This window comes from Chlamydotis macqueenii, chromosome 3, assembly GCF_036417535.1.
Source record: "Chlamydotis macqueenii isolate bChlMac1 chromosome 3, bChlMac1.mat, whole genome shotgun sequence".
Lineage (NCBI taxonomy): Eukaryota > Metazoa > Chordata > Aves > Otidiformes > Otididae > Chlamydotis > Chlamydotis macqueenii.
The window spans coordinates 65,020,235-65,042,574 of NC_141558.1; the positions used below are offsets into that span (position 1 = coordinate 65,020,235).

The 22,340-nt window shown below is 41.1% G+C and overlaps 1 protein-coding gene across 1 annotated transcript; it reads right to left on the reverse strand.

Annotated features, from left to right (window-relative positions):
- Window positions 1–1,768: 1,768 nt before the first annotated feature.
- NMBR (neuromedin B receptor) lies at window positions 1,769–20,971 on the reverse strand. The gene is made up of 3 exons (XM_086745053.1): window positions 20,556–20,971; window positions 4,528–4,876; window positions 1,769–2,170 (listed from the first exon to the last, which is right to left on the reverse strand). Exons 1-3 carry the CDS (start codon window positions 20,969–20,971, stop codon window positions 1,769–1,771), a joined length of 1,167 nt encoding a protein of 388 aa, XP_086601179.1.
- Between the last annotated feature and the right edge of the window lie 1,369 nt (window positions 20,972–22,340).

Sequence of the window (22,340 nt, forward strand, 5' to 3'; positions counted from 1 at the left end):
GCTGTTTAAAATTACATTTGGCTCATGAACTGGCCATAGAAAACTACTTCCACAAGGTGCCATTATCTGCCACTACTGTCCCTTCTCCTAAGAAGGACATTATAGAACCATAGAACAGTTTGGGTTGGAAGGGACCTTTAAAGGTCATCTAGTCCAACCCCATTATAAGCACCTCCTCTCTGGAGCTCGGACCCAGAACAGATGCTGCCCCAGCTAACCTCTCACCTGGCTTGGGAAATGGTTATTAGTGTAACAGTATGGAGCTGTATAAGAGGAGAATCATCTCCAACCCCATCAGCTCTTTCAGCAAAAGCTCATGCAGCCCTGGGATAGATTAGAAACTTTTATATGGGTGGTCTTACATGAGTTTTTGCAGCAACAAGCTTCAGCGGTTGTATCTATTTGACTACTTGTGTTGACATGTGAACTGATTTTTAAAAACGAAAGAAAAATAAAGAGGAAAAAAAAAAAAAAGAGGCATTTTAAAGCTGAACTGCTTTCTTTCCTGTGGTCTGAAGGGCAGCTTTGAAGCCTCCAGCAGAACAGTGAGAACAAAAAGAGACAGAAGCAAGCACTCCTAGAAAATTTATTCTGGACAGGATGGTAATAGGCAACTACAGCTTCAACCACCACTCCCTGCTGTTTTGATCCCAGTTCTGCACTGACAATGTATGCCAAAAATATTCTCCTGTGAATACTGACAAAGACCTGTGCACTGTCCATAGCACTGGGATGACTCAAAAAAAAATTTGAAGATCTTTCTTTTAGGCAGCCCAGGTAGGATTTTCAGAAATGCATTGACTATTTATGCACAAGGGCCTTCAGGAAAACAAGTGTCTTTTAAAGCTGAGATTTTCAGCAGTACTTAGGCTTTGTTAGACTGATAAGTAGTGTGTGCAAGAGGAGAAGTAGATCTAGACAGCAAAATAGCTGGTAGTGAGCCACCACTACCAGCTACCTATGTGTCATCACTTACAGTTTATTTCATACTAGAGTTTGTCTGGTCCCATAGGTTGGATGATCATTAGCGACCAGAGTATGTTAGGTGTGTTCCTGCAGGACATCCTTCAGTTTGTTTTTTTTTCTGGTAGTAATCTGGGTTCCGCACTCTGAGACTGCTCCGAGTTGTTGGAAGCCTTTCCACAGACGCTTTTCTGACCTCAACAGCAAACACAGGCCCTAAAAAGTAAATTCTTACCTGTATGTCTGCGAAAGTGAAAAAAACAAGGTAGATTTAAATGAACTAAAGATCTGACACTCAAGACCTGAATATTTTTTCATCTGAAACTAGAATCTATGCATTGCAATGGCTCCGTAATTGGTTCAAAAAATGCCTACCAGTCATAATGAACAAAGCTTGTATACAGAGCACAGCTAAAATCATGCAAAATCTATTAGAGTAAGACATAAGCCTTATCAATATTCAGTTAAAAATACATATTTTTCAGATCACAAAATTTGTACTTTTTAAAGGAATGGTAGATCAGCTACATCGATATTCACACCATTATTTTGCTTTCTTATATGTTAAACATATGTTAGCCTCTCCATTGAAGTACAATACAAAGCCAGTCATTTTTTTTTCCTCAATAAAACATGTTCTTCACTTCTATCTGAAAGTAAGACTAGGTGTGAAAAAACCTCAGACTGGCCAGATCCTCTATTCTGAGGACTCAGGCAGCCTAAGCACATGAGAGCCAAAAGTGAGTTACAATCTGCAAAGAAAAAGTTCAAATTTGTTCCACAGTCAAAAATCACACCTATTAAATCATAATGACATTTCTTGTTTCAAGTTGTGCCCGTTCAGTTGTGTCATGCTAGTCACTGTGTTCCTGGTATTGCTTTTCAGGGAAGTCATTTGAATGGCAGAAGAGTTGCGCAAGTAGCTGGCAGACCTCTCTTGCTGAGCTTTCCTCCTGCAGCAAAGCTGGTTGTTGAAATGTCTTCTAAAACTCTCGCTAAGAAAATACAGCGCAAATGGGTTGACACAGGAGTTGCAGAAGCTTAACACTCGGGCCACTAGGGTAACAACCATATGTCCTGTTGATGGATCAATCTCATTGTAATTAAAAGATCGGTACATGTATAGCACGTGGTTAGGGAACCAGCAGATAGCAAAGAAGCCAACAAAAACTAGAACAATTTTTGCCAGACGTTTCCGAGTTTCCATCTAAAAAGATGAAGAAAATCCAAATGAATAACAGCAAATTGAACTATTCCAGATAAGAGACTGAATTAATATCTGTAGCATTTTGCTTTATATTAGCTTTTAAAACTATCATAAGTAATGCCAGTAAAAATGCTTCCTTCAGGAGCTGAATTACTTTTTCTATCTATCTCATTTACTTTTCTTCCCCACTTTCAGTTTACTTTCAGTGAAAGACCCTAGATGTTTGCAGTTACAGAATGCTGCTCTTTCTCTGGTATATGCAGCAAGAGTGATTCATGACCCAAGTAAACATTGGGTTTTAGCCTGAAAGCATGCACCAAAGGATGTCATGAAACATAATATTTCCTGATGAGATCTCAGTACTTGGCTTGAAAGTTATCTTTAATTAGAAAGCTATTTAGAAACCACTGGCTTTGAAATGCAGAGACATTGTGAGTGAAATGTAGAGACATTGGTAGGGTGATAGATATACAATGGTATTTACATCCCATTATTTCACTTGAAATTCCTCAGCTTGCACTTCTCTGCTAGACAAAGCACTAAAACTGCATTGCACAGTTTGAAGCACCTTAATTCCAGGATAAGGTGAAAGGTTCAGTTAATCTTCAACAATGACATGAAAGAAATGTACCTTAATTGCAGTGCTAAAGTATAATTGGATTACAATGTACATACCTAGAGTGGCTGAAAAGTTGACAGGAAATTAGGCTACACAGTGGTTCCAAACTGAGAGATGGAGGGAAAGTGGCCAGGTAGAAGGCACTAAAAGGGAGGTAGGAACTTTCTACATATTCCTTCCAAAAGATTTATTATGTATGTCAAGTACCAAACTTATGCAGAAGCAAGAAATTTTTCTGGCTTTGCTCAACTTTCTATCAGTTTTAATCTGAAAAATTCAAGTGGATTTATTCTAACAAGGTTTCAAAATCTGTGAAATAAATCTGTAAGTAGTTTTCTTGGCTCTATCTAAACAAAAACCAGTGGGGAATTCATAAAAGATGGGAAAACTTTACCATTCCAGTTTGGTAGGATTTGCACTCAGACAGATTGCAAAGGCAGACTAAAAGGTACAGAGGTATAGGGCAAATAGTACACTTCTGTGCTATGGCCTAAAGAAATGTGCATTGACAGCAATAGCCTGAATTTACTTCCTCTTGCTGGGAGATATGCAAGTACACCAGAATTTTCTATTATTCTGAGTCTCATAGATTAACAAAAAGAAGTAGAATGAAAAAAAAAAAAAAGGTCTTACTTTGAAAATACATATGAGTTCAGAAATGTTTTCCATCCTGAAGGTTCAGCCAAAAGGCTTTCTATATTTCTCAGGAAAATAAAATAATACATGAAGTGCTAATATGTAGGCATTTTTTACAAGAAACAGGCTAGAGTAGAAATTAAATGCTGAGAAAAAAGGACATGAGGGAACCTGGTCTTTCTTTTTTGAAAGAATATGTACATGCTATATATGCAAAGAGATTTCATTGAGTATAAAAGTATTTTTTTAAATATTGGCAGAGAAAACTCTTCCAAGTTCTTTTAATAGGCATGAGTATTTTTCTCTATCAACACTAACACTTTTGTAAAGTGGTTGAGGCACTTTCACTGCAAAAGCTGTTTTTTGTATATATAAATGTTCCTCCTAATGAACAGCCTATTGCTATTTTACTGTTTCTTGTGCCTTACGGCATTTTAAAATGCTGTCTCAAAGGCATACAGAACCTATACTGAAAGTTTCATAGCATCTGTAATAGAAAGGATATTACAAAAGTGCAAGTTCAGGATTGTATCCAAGAAAGATCTACTGAGAAAGCCAAAAAAAAAGAATCAGTTCATGCTCCGTGTTCATATTTTCAGCACTCCATGGTCTGAGAAGAAACTTGAATCCCTTAAGAAAAATTCTTCCTGCCTATGTCATTTTTTTTCATTTCCAAGCACAAACTGAGGGAGGATTCTCAAAAAGTTCATGTAAGATTTCTTCCCCAAATGGCTGCCGATTGAGATAGGTGAAGCCACTATAATTAACTGCAAAAACATTGCTTCTCAGTAAGAGCAGAAGTAAACGTTATGCTAACAACACATGCAAACACATACACCAATCCTATTTCTTGTTAGGAATATGCACTGATGGCATTGAATTTATATTTTCCCTTGCGCATATTCATTTACATATTGGCCATAACTGAGTATATGTGAAAACAAGATTTTTCAGATAATCCTCAGCTTAGTTCATGCATGTGGAAACTGAACTAATTCTCTGCTAAATCCAACAACTTGGATGTTATAGTTCCTGTACTTTTATTTATAAGTGTATAGAGCAAACAAATCTTTCATCAGGATGTAAAAACCAAATTGCTTACCTGTCTTTTGGAATGCTCACTGTATTCTCCAGGGATGTTGTGGGCACTTTTTATTAAACTCTTTGCAATATGGTAGTAGTAGATACTAATAATGGCAAGAGGGATAAGGAAATACACAAGGAAAATCAGCACAGAATGGATCTTTGGGTGCATATCATCTGTCATGGGGTACGGTATGCATGCTGTGAAAGTTACATTATCTGTGTCATTGATGTGGGCCAGTTCGGAGAACACCGCTTCAGGAACTGCTAGGAGCATGGAGATTACCCAGATGGCAATGGCTTTAACACAGGTCCATAGCACTGCACTGGAGGTCTGGATGTCCATGGGATTTACAATTGCTTTGTACCTGAAATCAATCAAAATGCAGAGGCAAATTAAAAGGTATCTTTTCAAATTCAACATGAGATACATAAGGCCGCTTCACACCTTTGATTAAAATCATGTCATATTTTCTTCCTATTTGAAATGCCAATGGGTTTGGAATATTTCTTAAATTTACATTCTCAAAATCTCTAGCTTCATCTGCACATATACCCACCAGAGGTGGCAAAAGGAGCCCTGGATACAACCTGTGGCCTCTTGTCTGGTGAAAGTGCTGAAGCAGCCATGACTCCGCTCTTTCTTTCCCCAAACCCTCATAGCTAACCCACAAATGGACATCTTACCTCCATACTTCCACCTCAGTCTCATACCAGCACACTCACACTACAGCTTTTTTCCTTCCTCAACTCTGGCAGCCCAGGACTCCCTCCTGCCTGCCACCGCCGCTTTCCCACTCTCAGACTCCGCAAGACCCCTGGGAGCCCAGAGCAATAACCAGCACTAACCAGCTCTTGCCAGACCAGCAACAACCACTGCTGTGGTGGCTCTTGCCTTTCCACCCCAGCACCTTTCTAGGCACAGATACACTGTCCCAACCTGGAATATATGCATCTTCATAAAGTCAGGCAGGAATGATTCCCAACAGCCTGTGCAGAAGTAATAAACTCTTTAAAAAGTAAATATTTCCACATCAGTAGTTGGAAGCTGCTGGGTGTGTATATACATATATACACTGCATTTTGGGAAACTGTCTCATAATATATGATTGCATATAAGCCTTTGCAGAACTGGCAATTTCATAACCTTTAGAATGAAATTGGGAAGAATTGCAGAGAATAGAAATATCACACTATAGCAAAGTAAAATAAATAAACAGAATTAGACTCTGGTCAGGAACCCTTTTATTAAAAAAAAAATTTGCAGAAGGTAATAAAAAGTGAAACTTTCCATAAGAAAAGGTCAGTTTTAAAAGGACAAATACATTTTGAGAAAAAATTTTTGAAGGATACCTTAATGTTTTTTCTTAGATATTTATTTTGAAAACTTTTTTTTTTTCAAAATGTAAGTAAACTATGCTTTAATGGTTTTATTAAAAATTGAACATTAAACACCACATTTCAATTTCTCTAAGCTGTGGTAATTGGAAGGTTGCTTTATCTGATGGGGTTTTTTTGCTTCTTCACTTTTGTGTTTCTATTTTTTATTTGATTTGGGATGGGTGGGGTTTTTTTCTGAAATAGCAGGAGTTTTGAGATATGGAATAATTATTCTCATTTAATATCTAAAGAAAAGTTTAACAGGAAGAAGGGAGCCAGAAGAGATTCATACTCCAGGTACATAATTTTATTCATCTTAAGGTCTTTCTAGCCAGTGGAGTTGTACTTTCAAAAGGTAGTTCAGATTTTAGGTGTATTAAATCACCCTCTGAGGTGCTTATTTTTCTCTGTTCGCTATACAATGAGCTTTGAGTTAGAAGAACTATAACTTAGATGTCTCTGCTTGGTGATGAAACTCCTTATGAATGCATGTAGATACAGATAGAGGCATATACAAATATAAATACGTATGGATATGAACAGGTGTCTAAATCATAGAATCATAGAATCATAGAACAGTTAGGGTTGGAAAGGACTTTCAAAGGTCTCCTAGTCCAACTCCCCTGCAAGGAGCAGGGACATCCCCGACTAGATCAGGTTGCTCAGAGCCTCATCCAACCTGGCCTTGAATGTTTCCAGGGATGGGGCATCCACCACCTCTCTGGGTAACCTGTTCCAGTGTTCTACAACTCGCATTGTAAAAAAAAAAATTTTCCAAATACCTAATCTAAATCATAGAATCATAGAACCATAGCATGGTTAGAGTTGGAAGGGACCTTCAAAGGTCATCTAGTCCAACCCCCCTGCAAGGAGCAGGAACATCCCCAACTAGATCAGGTTGCTCAGAGCCTCATCCAGCCTGGCCTTGAACGTTTCCAGGGATGCGGCTTCCACCACCTCTCTGAGCAACCTGTTCCAGTGTTCTACAACTCGCATTGTAAAAAATTTTTTCCTAATATCCAATCTAAATCTACCTGCCTCTATTTAAAACCATTACCCCTCGTCCTATCACAACAGGCCCTACTGAACAGCCCCTCCCCATCTTTCTTGTAGGCCCCCTTGAGGTATTGGAAGACCGCTATCAGGTCTCCCCAGAGCCTCCTCTTCTCCAGGCTGAACAGCCCCAACTCTCTCAGCCTGTCCTCATAGGAAAGGTGCTCTGATCATCTTTGTGGCCCTCCTCTGGAACTTCTCCAACTGGTCCATGTCCTTCTTATGTTGGGGGCTCCAGAACTGGACACAGTACTCCAGGTGGGGTCTCACCAGGGCAGAGTGGAGGGGTAGAATCACCTCCCTCGGCCTGCTGGCCATGCTCCTCTTGATGCAGCCCAGGATGCAGTTGGCCTTCTGGGCTGCAAGGGCACATTGCCGGCTCATGTTGAGCTTCTTGTCCACCAGCACTCCCAAGTCCTTCTCCTCAGGGCTGCTCTCAATCCATTCTCTGCCCAGCCTGTATTTGTGCCTGGGATTGCCACGACCCAGGTGCAGGACCTTGCACTTGGCCTGATTGAACTTCATGAGGTTGGCACGGGCCCACCTCTCCAGCCTGTCTGGATGGCATGCCTCCCAGCATGTCGATGGCACCACACAGCTTGGTGTCATCGGCGAACTTGCTGAGGGTGCACTCTATCCCACTGTCCATGTCGCCGACAAAGATGTTGAACAGGGCCGGGCCCAGCACGGACCCCTGAGGGACACCACTCGTGACCGGTCTCCATTTGGACATCGAGCCGTTGACCACCACTCTCTGAGTGTGACCATCCAGCCAACTCCTCACCCACCTAATGGTCTGTCCATCAAACCCATGCCTCTCTAGTTTAGAGAGAAGGATGTCATGCGGGACAGTGTCAAAAGCTTTGCACAAGTCCAGGTAGATGATATCCATTGCTCGTCCCTTGTCCACCGATGCTGTCAACCCATCACAGAAGGCCACCAAAATGGTCAGGTGAAGCCTGACCTTGGTGAAGCCATGTTGGCTGTCACCAACCACCTCCTTGCTCTCCATGTGCCTTAGCATGGTTTCCAGGAGAATATGCTCCATGACCTGGCCAGGCACAGAGGTGAGGCTGACCGGACTGTAGTTACCCGGGTCTTCCTCGTTACCCTTTTTAAAAATGGGTTTATGTTCCCTCTCTTCCAGCCATCGGGGACCTCACGAGACCGCCACGACTTCTCAAATACAATGGCCAGTGGCTTGGCAACTTCATGCACCAGTTCCCTCAGGACCCGCAGATGGATCTCATCAGGTCCCATGGACTTGTGCACCTTCAAGTTCCTCAGATATTCCCGGCCCTGCTCGTCCAGTACAGCGGGTGGTTCTTCATTCTCCCAGTCCCTGCTTGTGCCTTCCACAGCTTGGGTGGCGAGACAAGAGCCCTTATCGGTGAAGACTGAGGCAAAAAAGTCATTGAGTACCTCAGCCTTCTCCATGTCCCAGGTAACCAGGACACCGGTTTCCTTCTGGATGGGGCCTACATTCTCCTTGGACTTTCTTTTGTCCCCTACATACCTATAGAAGCTTTTCTTGTTGCTTTTTATATCCCTGGCAATATAGCAAGGGTTAGGTTGTGGCTAAATACAACACAGTTGCTGAAGGGAATGCTGAGAAATGGAGTTGTGATCCCAAATACCTTTTATGGCTGAATTGCACGTCATGACAAGTAATTCATAGCCCCTCAACACCTTGAGCAGATGTTTGAGGAACTGCAGATAAAAGCTATATGCCCACGTAGCAACTTGGGAGTTTGCTGGCAATCAACAGTGCAACTGGTTATGCCATGATAATGTCTGGAGCACAGGACTGTCTTGGTACCCTACCAAACTTTTTATTCAGAGAATATTTGAGTAAAAATGTGTCTTGGAGTCTTTTTTTCTCAGGACTGTGATCACTATTCGATTAAAAATAATGGCTATTTATGTTCATATTGTCTCTGAATTCAGAGAGAGAATTTTTACTGTGTCTTCATCCACATAATAGAGTAGAAAATAAAACTCAGTAAACTGTCTCTGTTAATTTATGTTTACCATTTTTTCTAACACACAATGAGAAAGTCCCTGGACACTAATGTGTAAAGAAATCCTTTATACTGCCATAGGAAGGATAGAAGCTTCTGCACAAAGCGTGAATGCTCCCCAGCACAAACTGTGACCTTATTATTCAATAATTTGCTTCCTATTGCTGTCTGTCTTGATTTCATTACATTTCATTACATAAAGACAGACCTTCTATTTCATTTTATTCAGCTGAGGTGACGTCAAGTCCTTACATCTCATTTCTTTAAAACTTTACATCACTGGGGAAGATCTAGCTTGGGGACTTTGGGGGCGGGGGGGAAGACATTGGATAAAAATCATGTTTTGTACTACAGATTTCTTTTTTTCCTCTCTTTTCCTATTGCAGTGCTTCAAACTGTTTTGACCACAGCCCTACAACCCAAGACAATGACCGTGTCACAATTAATTGGTTTAGTAGCATTTGGTCTCATTAATATCTAAATGGGAGACCTTTTCAGAAGCCTTTACATTAGCAGAAGATGTGGCATATATTTGTGCCTTGGCATATATTGCTGTTTTAACAAATAGCATGCTTTTCCCTGAGCGATGACTGGCTCCACATTGGAAAGCATTGGAGCAGAGTGGCCTTTTTCACAAAAACAGCTGGGTTCAGCCCAAAAAACTTCTTCTTTAATCCTATCAAAATTCTGCTTGCTATTTCAGCGGACTACAAGATGATACTCATCTTCCTAGGACTCAGCCCTGCACAGTACTCAGTGTCAAGGGGAAGAAACAGGCACTAAGCGCTTTACAAAATCTGGCATCTTGTTGGTATCTCTGGAAAGATAGAGAGTAGGAAGAGACAGGTTACAGATAAAATCAAATGTAAACTGAGTGAAATTAGAAGTGTTCTCAAAATGAACACCCAGCCTCTTCCTTTGTGTAAAACCAGTGTAAGGTTAAAACATACCACCAACCATTCAAATTACAAAGTGCATATTTTCTGTCAACAAAACAATACTGGTAAATCAGAGTACGGGTGCAAATTATTTAGTCAAATTAGTAAGCAAAATCCATCTTTTCCTTTACTTGACTGATGAAAAAAGAAAATTACAGGTTGCCATGAAGCTCAGGAAATAATTATAAATATGCATTTGGGTTTAATTAAAAGCCTTCATGTAAATTCTGTCTTCCTACATCCTCTATCATTATCACAGCTAACAAAGGCACCTCAACTCAGGAAATACTTTTATAATAAGTTTATTTTCTTTGGAGCTGTGGTTTCTGCCAACAGACACAAGCACAAACTTGCCCATTCTGCAGATACTGTTTCGTTAGTATAGCATATTTTCATTATAAAGCAATCTCCTCCCATCCCAAAAAAAAATTCATGAAAAAAAAAGAATAACCTCTTCCTCCAGAGTTATAACATGTTGCCACTTTCTAAACTCCAACACAGCTTATCTGCTTCTCCCCATCTTTGTTTTCAAAGGCCTTCGTAACAGTATTTCTCAGCTCCCAATTAAAATGGAAAGCTCTACTCCTGTCTTTGCTGCATCCACAATGCTATTCCCCTCCAACACACTTGACTTCAAAAGAAGCTGCTCCATGATTAGTCCTAAGCTGTCCTTCCATCGCAGCGCTACCTCTTTTTCTGGAGTACTTTGTTGTGATGACCTTCAAAAACAAATTTAAAAGAAAAACCAAACAAACTAGACAGTACTTAGGCAGCCACTAGACTATGATTACAACTTACCATTCTAAGCAGAATTGAGTCAATATTTCATTCCTCTTTTGTTTCTGTATCTTCTGTTTTCTCTACTTAAAAACCTTTCAGGTCAAGAACTTTCTTCTTGTTCCTGTTCATACAGAACCTACCACAAACAGGACCCTAATTTATCACCTAGTTTCTTACATGTTATCAGAATGCAAATAAATAAATATAATAGTGAATTGTTATAAACCGAGCAGAGATCTAATTGAGGCAGGGCAGATCCATACTGCTTTGATTTAATTTGCATTTTAATCCTGGAGCTGGAGGGGTGGGTATCATTGACCTTATTATAAAGCTTCCATTTTAAGTGATGTTGCTGCGTCACAGTACTGCATTTCCTGCAAACTAGAGTCATTTATCAAAACCATTTGTATGTTAGCATTTTATTATGTCATTGCATGAAGATTTCAAACACAAAAAGACAGCATGTAGCCACAAAAAATAAAAGGATATAAATATATCTGAATAGAAAACATGGCTGTATCTTCAATATTTGTTAAAAATACTAATATTGTGTCCAGTTGTAGTCCGCTCCACTACAGTATAATGAAATTTTGGATGACATGAAATCCTTTTTCCGTCTATGGGCAGTTCTCTTGACTCAGCTCCAGTTGCATCATCAAGAGGAGCACAATTTATCTAGCTGAAAACAATGTGGAATCATTTGATATCCACTGTTGTGGGAACTTCTTTCACAACATACAAACAGTCTGAGTTTTTATTCTATTTTATTCTTATAAATTCTTGCAATTTAAAGTAGATTTCTTTATTTTTTTATAGTTAGTCCCAATATTTTGTTCTGTGCTTATCTCTTAAGTGCAGAGAATTGCATTCATCAGGAATTAGCATCTCAGAGGTCTGATAGCTGAATATAATGAACAGTGTTTGAAATGAAGACTAGCAGACCATGTGTAAACACAATCTAAATGAATGTCAATGACATGTGTTCTGTGTTTCTCAGGGGGAAAATCCTAAGATTTTCCTAAGCGGAAAAAAAATTTCCACTCTGTAGAAATACACTCTGTTGAGCCAAAACCTATTAATAATGCTTCAACAAAAAAAAAAAAAGTCTGATTTAGTCTTTCGGATGATGATTTCTCTACCTCGAAAAGAATCAAAACATAAGTTTCCCAGGATCATTTTTTTTCTACATGAAGTATATTACCCATCCTGTCTATCCAGTGTTTCAGAGGACATATTTTCTCTTTCCTTTTCATTTTTTCTTTTCTTGCTACTTCTTTCTCTCACCATTCACTTCACATTAACTAAGTATACTTCTTACAAGCTTGTACAAATCTTTCAATGCCTTCACTGCCTTCAGTCTGGCTTTTTAGCTCTACCTGTTTAAGTCCATTTACTTATAACTGCACTGGTTAAAAGTACCATCAGTCATTAGCCTTCACAAAACAGCCATGGCAAAGGCAGCTCTGGTACTTGCCTCTCCAAGAACAAAATGGAACATTCATTCAGCCAGAGTGGCCAGGAGTCATTGCCCAGGCCTGCTAGACAATGGCTCAAAATTAAGATTTTATCAATGAGGACAGAGCCTTATTCTTACCAGACTGCACCATACAAACCCCTGGATATAGCATTTCCCACTAAGAAGTACAAGGTAGCTTAGCATGTGATTCTCTTGGCTTTTATTGCTTTTCTGGAGCATCTATCTCATTCCAACACTAATTTGGAATTCTGGATTTAGGATTCTGCTCAGGAGGGGTGGATAGCAGAAGGGGAAAGTCAACACTTAGGTTAGAAATTAGGCATTGCAATGTGTAACCTAGACAAGCTCATATACCATTTGGCTTTGTCCCCTAGTGCTGTGCTCTCCATTTAGTCATGTTACTTCTTCCTCACTGTAATACCCTCCTAAGAAAAAAAAAAATCTCAGAAAACCACATCTGACCTTGTCTTACTCTTTCAGAGTTTATATTCTGAATCTTGAAGGGTCAAAGGAGTTTGAGGAAAGAGGAACATTTGCCCAAATGGGCTGGATCCAAATCTTGTTGATACCTTTGCCTTTAGACTGATTAGACAGAGGTGCGTGCTTATCTGTATATCTACCATATGCTTACTGCAAGGATATCCATGCATACTTGAATGAAGAAAATCTGACAAAATTGTCACTGCTGGAGTAGAAGGTCAATAAAAATATCAGTTACAGAAACTAAAGTGCCTGGAAGCAGAAATCCCAGGTGAAAGTATGCTCAGTGCCAGTTTACCTTTATAAAATTGTTGCTGTTACAAAAGAGTTCCTCCCATTTCCTCGATGAATTCAGTAGAAGTCCATGCTATGGCAGATAACATAAATATTGAGGAGAATATTACATGGTCAGATGGTAATTTCTAAATCAAAAAAGCTGCAACTTCATTTATTTGCTCCAGTATTATAATCTAGAAGGCTCCACTGTGTCACTTTTAAACTTGTTTCCAGTTCAATTTCATTTGCAACTTCTGTTCTTAGTTTGCATTGAAATCAGTGTAGATGGAAAAAGGAAGTACGCAACACAGTAAAAAAAAAAGGAACAGTAAAAAATCACAGAGAAAAAAGTAAATATAGCAATCCTTAAAATACAAGCAATCAAACAAACTTGGAGCCAAAGCACAAACATGACACTATGTTAAAAACATACTGTGGAAAGTAGTCAGAAAAAAAATGAAATCATATTTGGCTTAGTCATGTGAAGGACAAAAGAGAATCACGCAGGATAGAATGACAACATATCAGAATAATCCATTTCTCTTATATTCATACACGCACCACAATTTGATTCGTACATATGCTCAAAGCTGGAAATACACAATTAAATCTACAGGCAGCTGACATAATTATGCCAAGGTTCGTATGGATTGTTTGTCTCTTGGTTATTTTCTCTGACAACTGACAAGTTGTGTCTAATTAATTCCAAAACACACTTCCCTTCAATGGACACCAAAGTAGGTTTCCTCTCACCTTCCACAAATTTCATGAACTTCTAAAAACTTACTTGCTGTTTGTAATCATGCTGTCAAATTGAGCTGGATCTCAGCATAGATTTGTAAGTTACTTAGTGGAGGTACATGTTTAGAGCTAGGGACTGTGACTGCATAAGTCTTGTCTCATTAGTACATATAAAAACACAAAAAGAATTTAGCACCAGGAATATATGGTCTGGAAGAATGGTCCTGCAGCAAAACCTATATGAGAAATACAGTAGTTCTTCTATAATTAAACTATTTAAAACCAGGGTTCAGTGAAATTGTTCCTTTTGGGAAGGATATTTTTGAGATCTATCACTCTGCATATACATAAAATAGACTTACTATTTATTCTCTAATAAATTCATTGTCACAGAAAATCTGTGAAATCTTTTCCCTAGAGAAAGCATTGGTAGAGCATATCTGATCTTTGACATTCTTTCTGAGGACCTGCTAAATGCAGACATGAGAATTCCAACAACGCAATTTGCAAGAGCCCACTGCAGCATACTACATGAGGGAATTGTGTTCCTTGTTACAGAGAGAGGGAAACAAATAAAAGACAAGCATGAAGATTTACAGTCAGGTCTGCTTGAGAAGAATTCAGCTGGATCTGCTGTTTAGCAGCTATTTAGTCTGTCACAGGCACAGGTGTTTACTGAACTGATCAAAGAAATGGGAAGCAGGAGGAATGGGTTTGTAACAGTTTCTCAGGGTTTAGGTTGCAATCAATCAATCAATGAAAGGCTGTCAGATGCCGGCATTTGCATTAATCGAAGCAAAGCTGGCTGCTGCCAGCACAAGGCATTGCATGGCATTGATCCCTGGCTGGGACAAGCACCGTGGCCATTTCCCACTTTGCCATCCTCAGGACTAAGCCATTATCCATAGGAGTTGAATAGCATACACAGGACACATGCACAAAGGCAGGAGTTTAACAGATGTGTGTGTCTGTATGAAGCCTAAGAAAAATTTGCCTTACTTGGGAGGAAAATGTTATTTGCTGAGAAATCATTTTCAATTCTGTAAAGACGGTCACAAGAGGAACTTCTCCAACAGCTGATTTGAATTGCTTGACTTGGACCAACTTACTCTAAAATAGGTTAATTCCCTAATCTACTCCAGACATAAAATTCCTTCTACATGGTGAGGGGTGGGGAGGGTGCCATACTTTTTTTCCTTCTGGAATAGTTTCCATCACATTCTTTTTAGCAGTATGGAATGGAAACAAATGAGCTAGAACATTTTGGGTTGGGGACGAGTGAGGACAAGCTTCACTGTTCAACTTGACAAAATACGTCAGAGTTTCATCAAAGGTGTTCTGGCCAGTGAGTAAGTAAAGTTTGCACAAATAAACTAAAGGGTCAGCTGAAAAAAATGTGAGGCACAAAGCTTGCCTAGAAATCTCTTATATTTATTTTGCTTTGCCTGTTATTGCATAATTATAACCATACTGCTACAGTCTACAGTGAGAGAAACATCTGGACTACCATCTCTTTTAAGGTACTTCAGTCAGTCATTCATGCAACATGTTTACCTTGGGTGTTAGAGTTTCTAAGATGTATACTTACAGACCTCATAGTTCTACTGGTTCCATATAATTTTGTTTTCCAGTCTACTATACACAGTCAAGGCATTGTTTTTCTCTTATCTATATAACATTTCATTTTACCTTTGATTATTTTGTCTTTATTCTTTAATTGCAAGCAATTTTCAAGATGTCATTTAATACTGCTTTCCTTGTAAAGGCTCTTTAGTCCCTGAATATCAGCTATTAGAGCTCAAAAGGAACTCATGTCCACTTTCCTGCTTCACTTGCTCCACTACATGTAATGAGAAATGAGTTTCCAATCACTATATTTCAGCGTGAATCAGCACCTGACATAACAAAAGAATAAACTTTTAATAAATTCTGAAGAAGAGTAAAAACAAATTTTTATTAAGGATGATTTTACCAATCAAAAATCCTAAAGTAATCACTAGGGCACCTTTTCACACTTCTAAATGTCTTCAAAACATTTCCCAAGTCTCAGTAGACATGCAAACTGAGTCAGAATTGGTTTTCTTATCAGTTGTAGTCAGAAGTCAGCACATGGATATTAAACTTGCACAAAATATTTTTGAGTCTTTTTGCACTCTTAAAAATACAGATTGCAATCTTCCAAATTTAAAGCAAATAAATAAATAAAAGGAACAAATAGTTTAGCTATGCAAATCTACAGAATATATTTGAAGCATCTCAGTCAGGCACTGCATTTAGTTATTTAAGTATTAACTTAAATTTTCAAACTCCATTGTTGTTAAGATACAGGAAAATAGTCATGCCACTAATGTTACCTGTTTACCTGTTACCTGGTTAATCAAGTATTTGTCTCATCAAAGGTGTCCTTCTGTCACATTTTTTAGGAAGAATACAAAGAAGACGCTATTTCAATTGCAGTAGAGCTAGTTGCTCCACTGTCTTAATTAGAGTGCAGCAGGACTGTATTTGAGCTAACACATTTAAACCCTTCATTAGAAAGAAAATTCATTCTAGAAAAAGTAGCAGAATTAAATTTAATCCTATTTTTACAGATCACATTAAAAATGAGGCATAAATGACAGCCAAAAAAAAAAAAGAAAGACTATGTGGGATACATCTAAAGCTGTTTTTAAGTGGTTGCCATTTATTCCTTCAAAGTCTATTCACCCCAGGTCTTTTGGTATTTTGTGGGTACAATTGTTTTTCATCAGCATACACAATAACACAGCGATGGCCAGGGCTGCACACTGTAGCACTCAATCTTAACCTGCTGCTCCCTGAGCTTTTCCAGCCACCTCTCTGCACCAAGGTTTACATGTCATTCAGACCTCTAGCTCTGTAAAGCTAGAGGAAACACCTTTCTGTACTTACACTCCACTTCCTTACCCTACATTCCTTCCCAGGCACAAAACAGCAAGACCTCCCACCCTGAGAAGAGGGTGCAGAGCCCCATGGGCCCAGCTTACATTCAGAGCTACCTGCATGGCCCACCATGGATGTAAATTGGAAAAACACTCCCTGGAGCAGTGAACGAGTTCATGGGATGGTTCAATTCAGACATAGTTCCAGTCCGGTTCCTCCCTGGCTTCTGTCCTTTTTTCAGTGAGGAGATGCCGGCACACCTTTTCTTCATGTGTGCCCTGCTACAGTCCCTCTGGCTACACTTTTCCCCTCACCTCTTCATTTTTACCCTCCTTATCCAAGACCACACCAAGTCCTGGGACTTTCTCATCAACATCCATTAGCCCTGGCCAAAACTGCAATCCATGGACCCTGAAGAAGCAAGCTCTACAGGAGACCTGTTTTTAATTCCTTGTCCCACCACACCTCTAGGAAGGGCACTCCTGGCCCCATGCACCAACTCTATGGGGATATTCAGGGTGTGCTGAGCACTATTGGGGGTGTTCTGCCCTAACTTAATTCCCTGGTTTTTTTCTTTGTATTGTACTTCTTTGTCCCTCAGCTCCCTTCCTTTTTTTCATTTATCATCCACTGTAATTATTAGTTTTTTTCTTTCTGTAATCCACCCTCTGTTTTATTTCTTATCTCTTTTCTAAACCAGAGAAATACTAAGGTTTCTAGAGGTGGTCTGGTTTCTCCACAATAGAGGAAAATAAACAGGACCAGTGGCCATAAGGGGCAGCGGTGCTGTCCCTGCACATCTCCTGCATGGCAGTGAGAGGGGATGGAAGTCCTGCTCCCGCGCTGCCTTCTGCACCCCAGAGGAGAGGGAGATCACACCCACCTCTGGCACCAACACATTGCATGACCAGTGCCACCACTGCATCGTCTCTGCTGCCACCATCCCCCCCACCGCCACTGACCTCCCACCCTCCTCTGACCCAAAATGTGTGGGGCTGCAGCAGGGCACCACTGCCCACATCTGGCAGTCAGACCCACAGGAGCTCAAGGGTGGGAAGGGCTGGTTGGTGGGACTGGCTGCTATTCCTGAGATGGGAACGGGCACCCTTGGGCAGATCTGCTGTGTGCTGCCAATTTCAATCTGTGAGTGTGTTCTAGGGAAGTCTGGGAAGCACTGTTACAAATTACATATCATGTTTGTACACACAAAAAAAAATCTCAAACCAAAATCCAAATAATTTCAATACTAGATAATGAAGCTTCCAAATAGAAGGTGCACGTTTGTCACACTGGAAGCACTAGTGATGCTGACAGGGACCTCTGTGACAAAAAGCCATACAACATAAAGCAACTTTAGAAGAGATATATATGCAATGAATACTACTTTTTCTTCTTTATAGCTTCAGTTTGTAAGTAACGATCATTCAGAGTTTATTGCTTCTGTAGCCATTGTTGTTAAATGTATCATATACATGTAATTTGCCATGCAGAACTTCTACATAAACAATAAGTGCTAATTACATGGTGAAAACCAAGACAACCTCCCTGATCCGAATTCACATAGGCACATTGTAAAGAACTTTAAATATTTATGAATCTGTTCCTTAGTGTAATCAATGTCTGGAGTTCTATACAGCCCTGTGGTAATAAGGAGTGAAAACCAAGAAAGACTTTAATAATCATCTATTAAAATGTACTTTGAGCATTATCTGTGAAAGAAGGGGTCACTGAGAAGATATTGTATACCAGACCAAATAGGTACTGGATTATAATGGAGGCTGTTTAGAGATATCACCGTTTCCAAACTGCTAACATCCTGTGCTAGATTTGCTTATCTGAAGCAAACACTGCCCCTCGGCAGGCCTCGCCTCCCCATATCCCCTTGGGTACAGGATGCTGCCACCACTTCTGATCTGACAACATAATTACCCATACAGGTTCCCCATAACTGAATCTCGTCAGGATGACAGATGTTAGGATCTGGCTACAAATTAGTGTGACAAAAACCTCTCCACACCAATGCCTCCCCTTTAGTTTAACACAACTGTCTTACAAAAAAGTAGACCTAAGTCCAACCCAAACTCCATTGAGAGTCCTGCCAGCTTCACTCAGAGATGACTTGGGCCCCTAGGAGAGAAGACATTGGTCTCTGAAGTCAGTGACTGCTCTTCTGACTGAAAAATAAATACATTCTGTTCTCAGTAACTGAAAATATAACTACAGAGGGTAAAGAAACAGAGTTGTTAAATTCTTAGTATAACCATTTCTGATATTTGTATATACTGTGGACTACAAAATGCTGGAGGAAGATATTTATTATGAGCTTATACGGTCACTGCACACCATCTGTAGCTGTTTTCCAGGACATGTAATTCTAACTGTATTCAGTGCAAACAATTCAGCATTACTACTTCTTGAATCTTTACTGATATTAAAAGAAGGATATAAAATTATGTGGAAAAAAAAAACGATGAGTGCTCCAAAGCTATTTAAAACGTGAATTAATGAATCCTTAAACGCTAAACCACCAGCATTCCCTCACATTATATTTCACTAGAGATATGATATCCTCTGCAAATAACTTCTTCCTTTTTCAAATAAGATACCACAATTACTCTTTTTTAACAGTGGAAATAGAGCAGAAAGAAAACTGCAAGGTTCGCTTGGCTCTCCAAGGACAGTTTTTGACGTATTCTTTAACTGAGGTAATCAGGGGGTTACAGGTGTTCACTTTTAATCTGGGAGTTACAGGAGCTCACTGTAAAGTGTGTTTTTCAAGCTCTGCTTCAAAAATATAATCCATTTTAATATGTTACAAAGTCTTTATACACAAGCATTTTAGGTCCTGATTCAAACACCACTGAAACTGATGGCCACTGAAGACTACTCTCAGCTGGAGTCAAATGATTTACTGAACTAGCTAAAACAAAGAAATAAATTACAGTTATACTATATTAAAAAAAAGAAATAAAAGTTTTAAATAAACATTACTGTAAATGTGAAGATACATTACTGAAGACTTTACATTATCCACCAATGTAATGCATTTGTTCAGCTTAAAATCCAACAAAAAAAAAAAAACAACAAAAGAAGAACAAAAGACAATGGAGTATTTCCTACAGAGAAAAAAAAAATAGAAGTCTTTAGATAAGGAAAGAAATATAATTTCATTTAATTTAAGGTTGCCAATTATGCTGCAAGATTTTGTCTTTCAGAGCCTGAAGCACAGTCTAACAGCCGCTCAGTTGCTATAAATCCCTCAAGTAACCATTTATATTAATTGGAAGGAAAAGCTTGGGGTACAGCTCTTTATTTCTTCCTAATTTGGCAAGTACTAGAGATGGTAGTGTTACTTTCTAGTTTGGGAGGATTTGGGGTTTTTTTCCCTACCTTTTCTGTAAGTTCAGAAGAAGCCAAAATGAATAGTTTGAACCAAAAGTTTAAGACTGACAATTACAACAGAACAGTTTGGTGCCTCCAAATTTCCAGAGGCAAGTTGTGGCAGTCACCTCTGGTAACCTGCTCTTCTACTAGGACAGATACACACATGCACACACACACATGTTCCCAGCAGAAAGAAACAAATTTATTAAAAACACCTCTGTGCTTGACTTGGTTTAAGCTGCTCGCTGCCTGTTGACATATCACTGTGGTTTGTCATGGATTATATTTAGGGTCTAAAACCTTCCTCTAGTGAGCAAGATTTCAATACATGGGCTGTTACCAAAACCATCCCAGAGGTGCAGAAGACGAGACTAAACGCAGTTCTTGCAGCTGGCACCCTGGAAGTTGGAGGCACAGGCTGTACTTAAGTCAGTACCAACCAGACTTGCCATCAGTCAGAGAGGGAAGGAGAAGGACAGGCACCTCACAAGCTGGAATGAGGGGACTGCAAACGAGGGATACCTTATTAGAGGGGCGCTCCACCTTTCACGCCAGCTCCGGCTTGCCTTAGCCTAAGCTGCAGGAAGCCGAGAAGGGGCAGCTCAGCTTTTCCTACCTGTCGGCACTGAGTGCAGTGAGGGTGAAGACAGAGACTCCAACAGAAGTTAGCTGGATGGCAGGGATGAGTTTGCAGCCCACCTCCCCAAAAAGCCACTCCTCGGAGAAGTACCGGGAGGCATCCACGGGCACACAGGTCACAAGCAGCAGCAGATCGCCGGCAGCAAGGCTGGAGATGAAGATGTTGGGCACGCTCCGCATGGCGCTGTTGGAGATGAAGATCTTCACGAGTGTGACGTTGCCCAGCAAGCCCACAGTGATGATGAGGAGGTAGAGCGAAGGGATCAGGCAGCGGACGATAAGCACGGCCGTGCCCCGCGCCGGGGGCAGCAGGGCTGTGTCGGGCACCAGCCGCGCGCTCCCGTTCCCCCCGGGGGGCATCGCTGTCAGCTCGGGCGGCAGGTCCGCCGCCATCCTCCAGCTTCAGGCAGACCGGGGGTCTCCAGCGCAAAGTGCAGCGGCAACCACTGGAAAGCTTCACCTCTCCGCAAGTCCGCCAACTTTCTCCCCTTTCCCTTCTGCCTTTCTTCCTCCCCCTTTTCCGCCGCAGAGCCGCTCGCCCGCGCCCCCGGGCTCGCCCCCGGGCAACCGCCGCCGCTGCGGAGCAGCGCTCCGGCCGCCCCCCAGCCCCCCGCAGCGGGCGCCCGGCGGAGCCCCGGGGTCCGGATGCGCGGTGCCGCCGGCGCTGTCCAGCGGCGCCGGTGCTGCTGTGCTCGCCCCGCGGTTGCGGGCGGGGGCGAGGCACAGGCCGAGCCCGCTCCTTGCTCCGCAGCCTGGTTTTATACCTGGGGCCGGGAGGAGCCGCCCCGCCCCAGCCCCGGCCCCGGGAGGCCGAGGCGGATCTTGCGCGGAGGGGAGGCGTGGAGCCGCCGCCGTCCCGCGGGGTCCCAGCACCTCAGCGCGATGGGGACAGGAGCTGGGGGCGAGGGGAGGGGGCGGGCCGCTCCACCCGCCGCTGCCCTCCGCCAGCAGCCCCCCTGAGAGAGGCTGCCCGGCAAACTAGAGAGCTGTCCGCCACGGACGGGACCGCCTCCCCGAAACCCGTCTTCTTACGCATGAGAAACCACGGCACTTTGACACGCAGGGTGACAGGGACCAAGGGATGCGGAGATGAAGAGATTGTGCTCCTGTAGGTTCTGAATGGATCCTACACAAAGACATCGGCTGCCTTTAAAGTTTTAGGATTTGATTCGCAAAGTTGCGTTTCACATTAGTCTCGACTGGGGAAATGGGAACAGGTGATGTGCTTTACCCACGACTTAAAACGCAAATGGTATAGCGCAAAGGAGGATAAACCTTGTTTGCTTCTTTGAAGTGTAGCATTTGTCCCTAGTGTTTCGTGCTTTTCAGTGAGGTAATATCTTTGACTTCCTAGTGTCTGCACATGTATAGGCTTTCCAAACAGCTCTGTTTACAGCAGAAGCCATGAATCTAAGTAGCAATACAAATATACTGAAAGAGAGACAGACCTCCTGGACCGAAGTTTTCAAGATCAAGGGCTAAGGCAGAGGAATAACAGCATTTGCCAGCAACATTCTCTGCAGACTGATTCCTTCCCTTCCTCTTCTCAAAAAGGAGGATGTATAAGCTTGCAATGAACTTGCTTGTTCACATCATTAAAACAGTTCTCTTGAAGCCTTATAGGTTTATGACAGGTGTAAGGAGAAAGCAAAGGAATGCACAGCAGACTTGCTGAAAAGGGAGAAAGAGCTTGACCACTGAAATCCCCAAAGTAAAAAACATCACATGCTCAGTAACGCATAGCCTGCCCATGGCACACTGT

What these genes read in the sequence shown, in the direction of transcription:
- NMBR (XM_086745053.1), bottom strand. Translation starts at nt 20,971, where the DNA reads ATGGCGGCGGACCTGCCGCCCGAGCTGACAGCGATGCCCCCCGGGGGG. An exon ending in ACTGCACTCAGTGCCGACAG is followed by an intron (nt 4,877 to 20,555) that starts GTAGGAAAAGCT and finishes GATTGATTTCAG; the next exon opens with GTACAAAGCAATTGTAAATC. An exon ending in GTGAGCATTCCAAAAGACAG is followed by an intron (nt 2,171 to 4,527) that starts GTAAGCAATTTG and finishes TCATCTTTTTAG; the next exon opens with ATGGAAACTCGGAAACGTCT.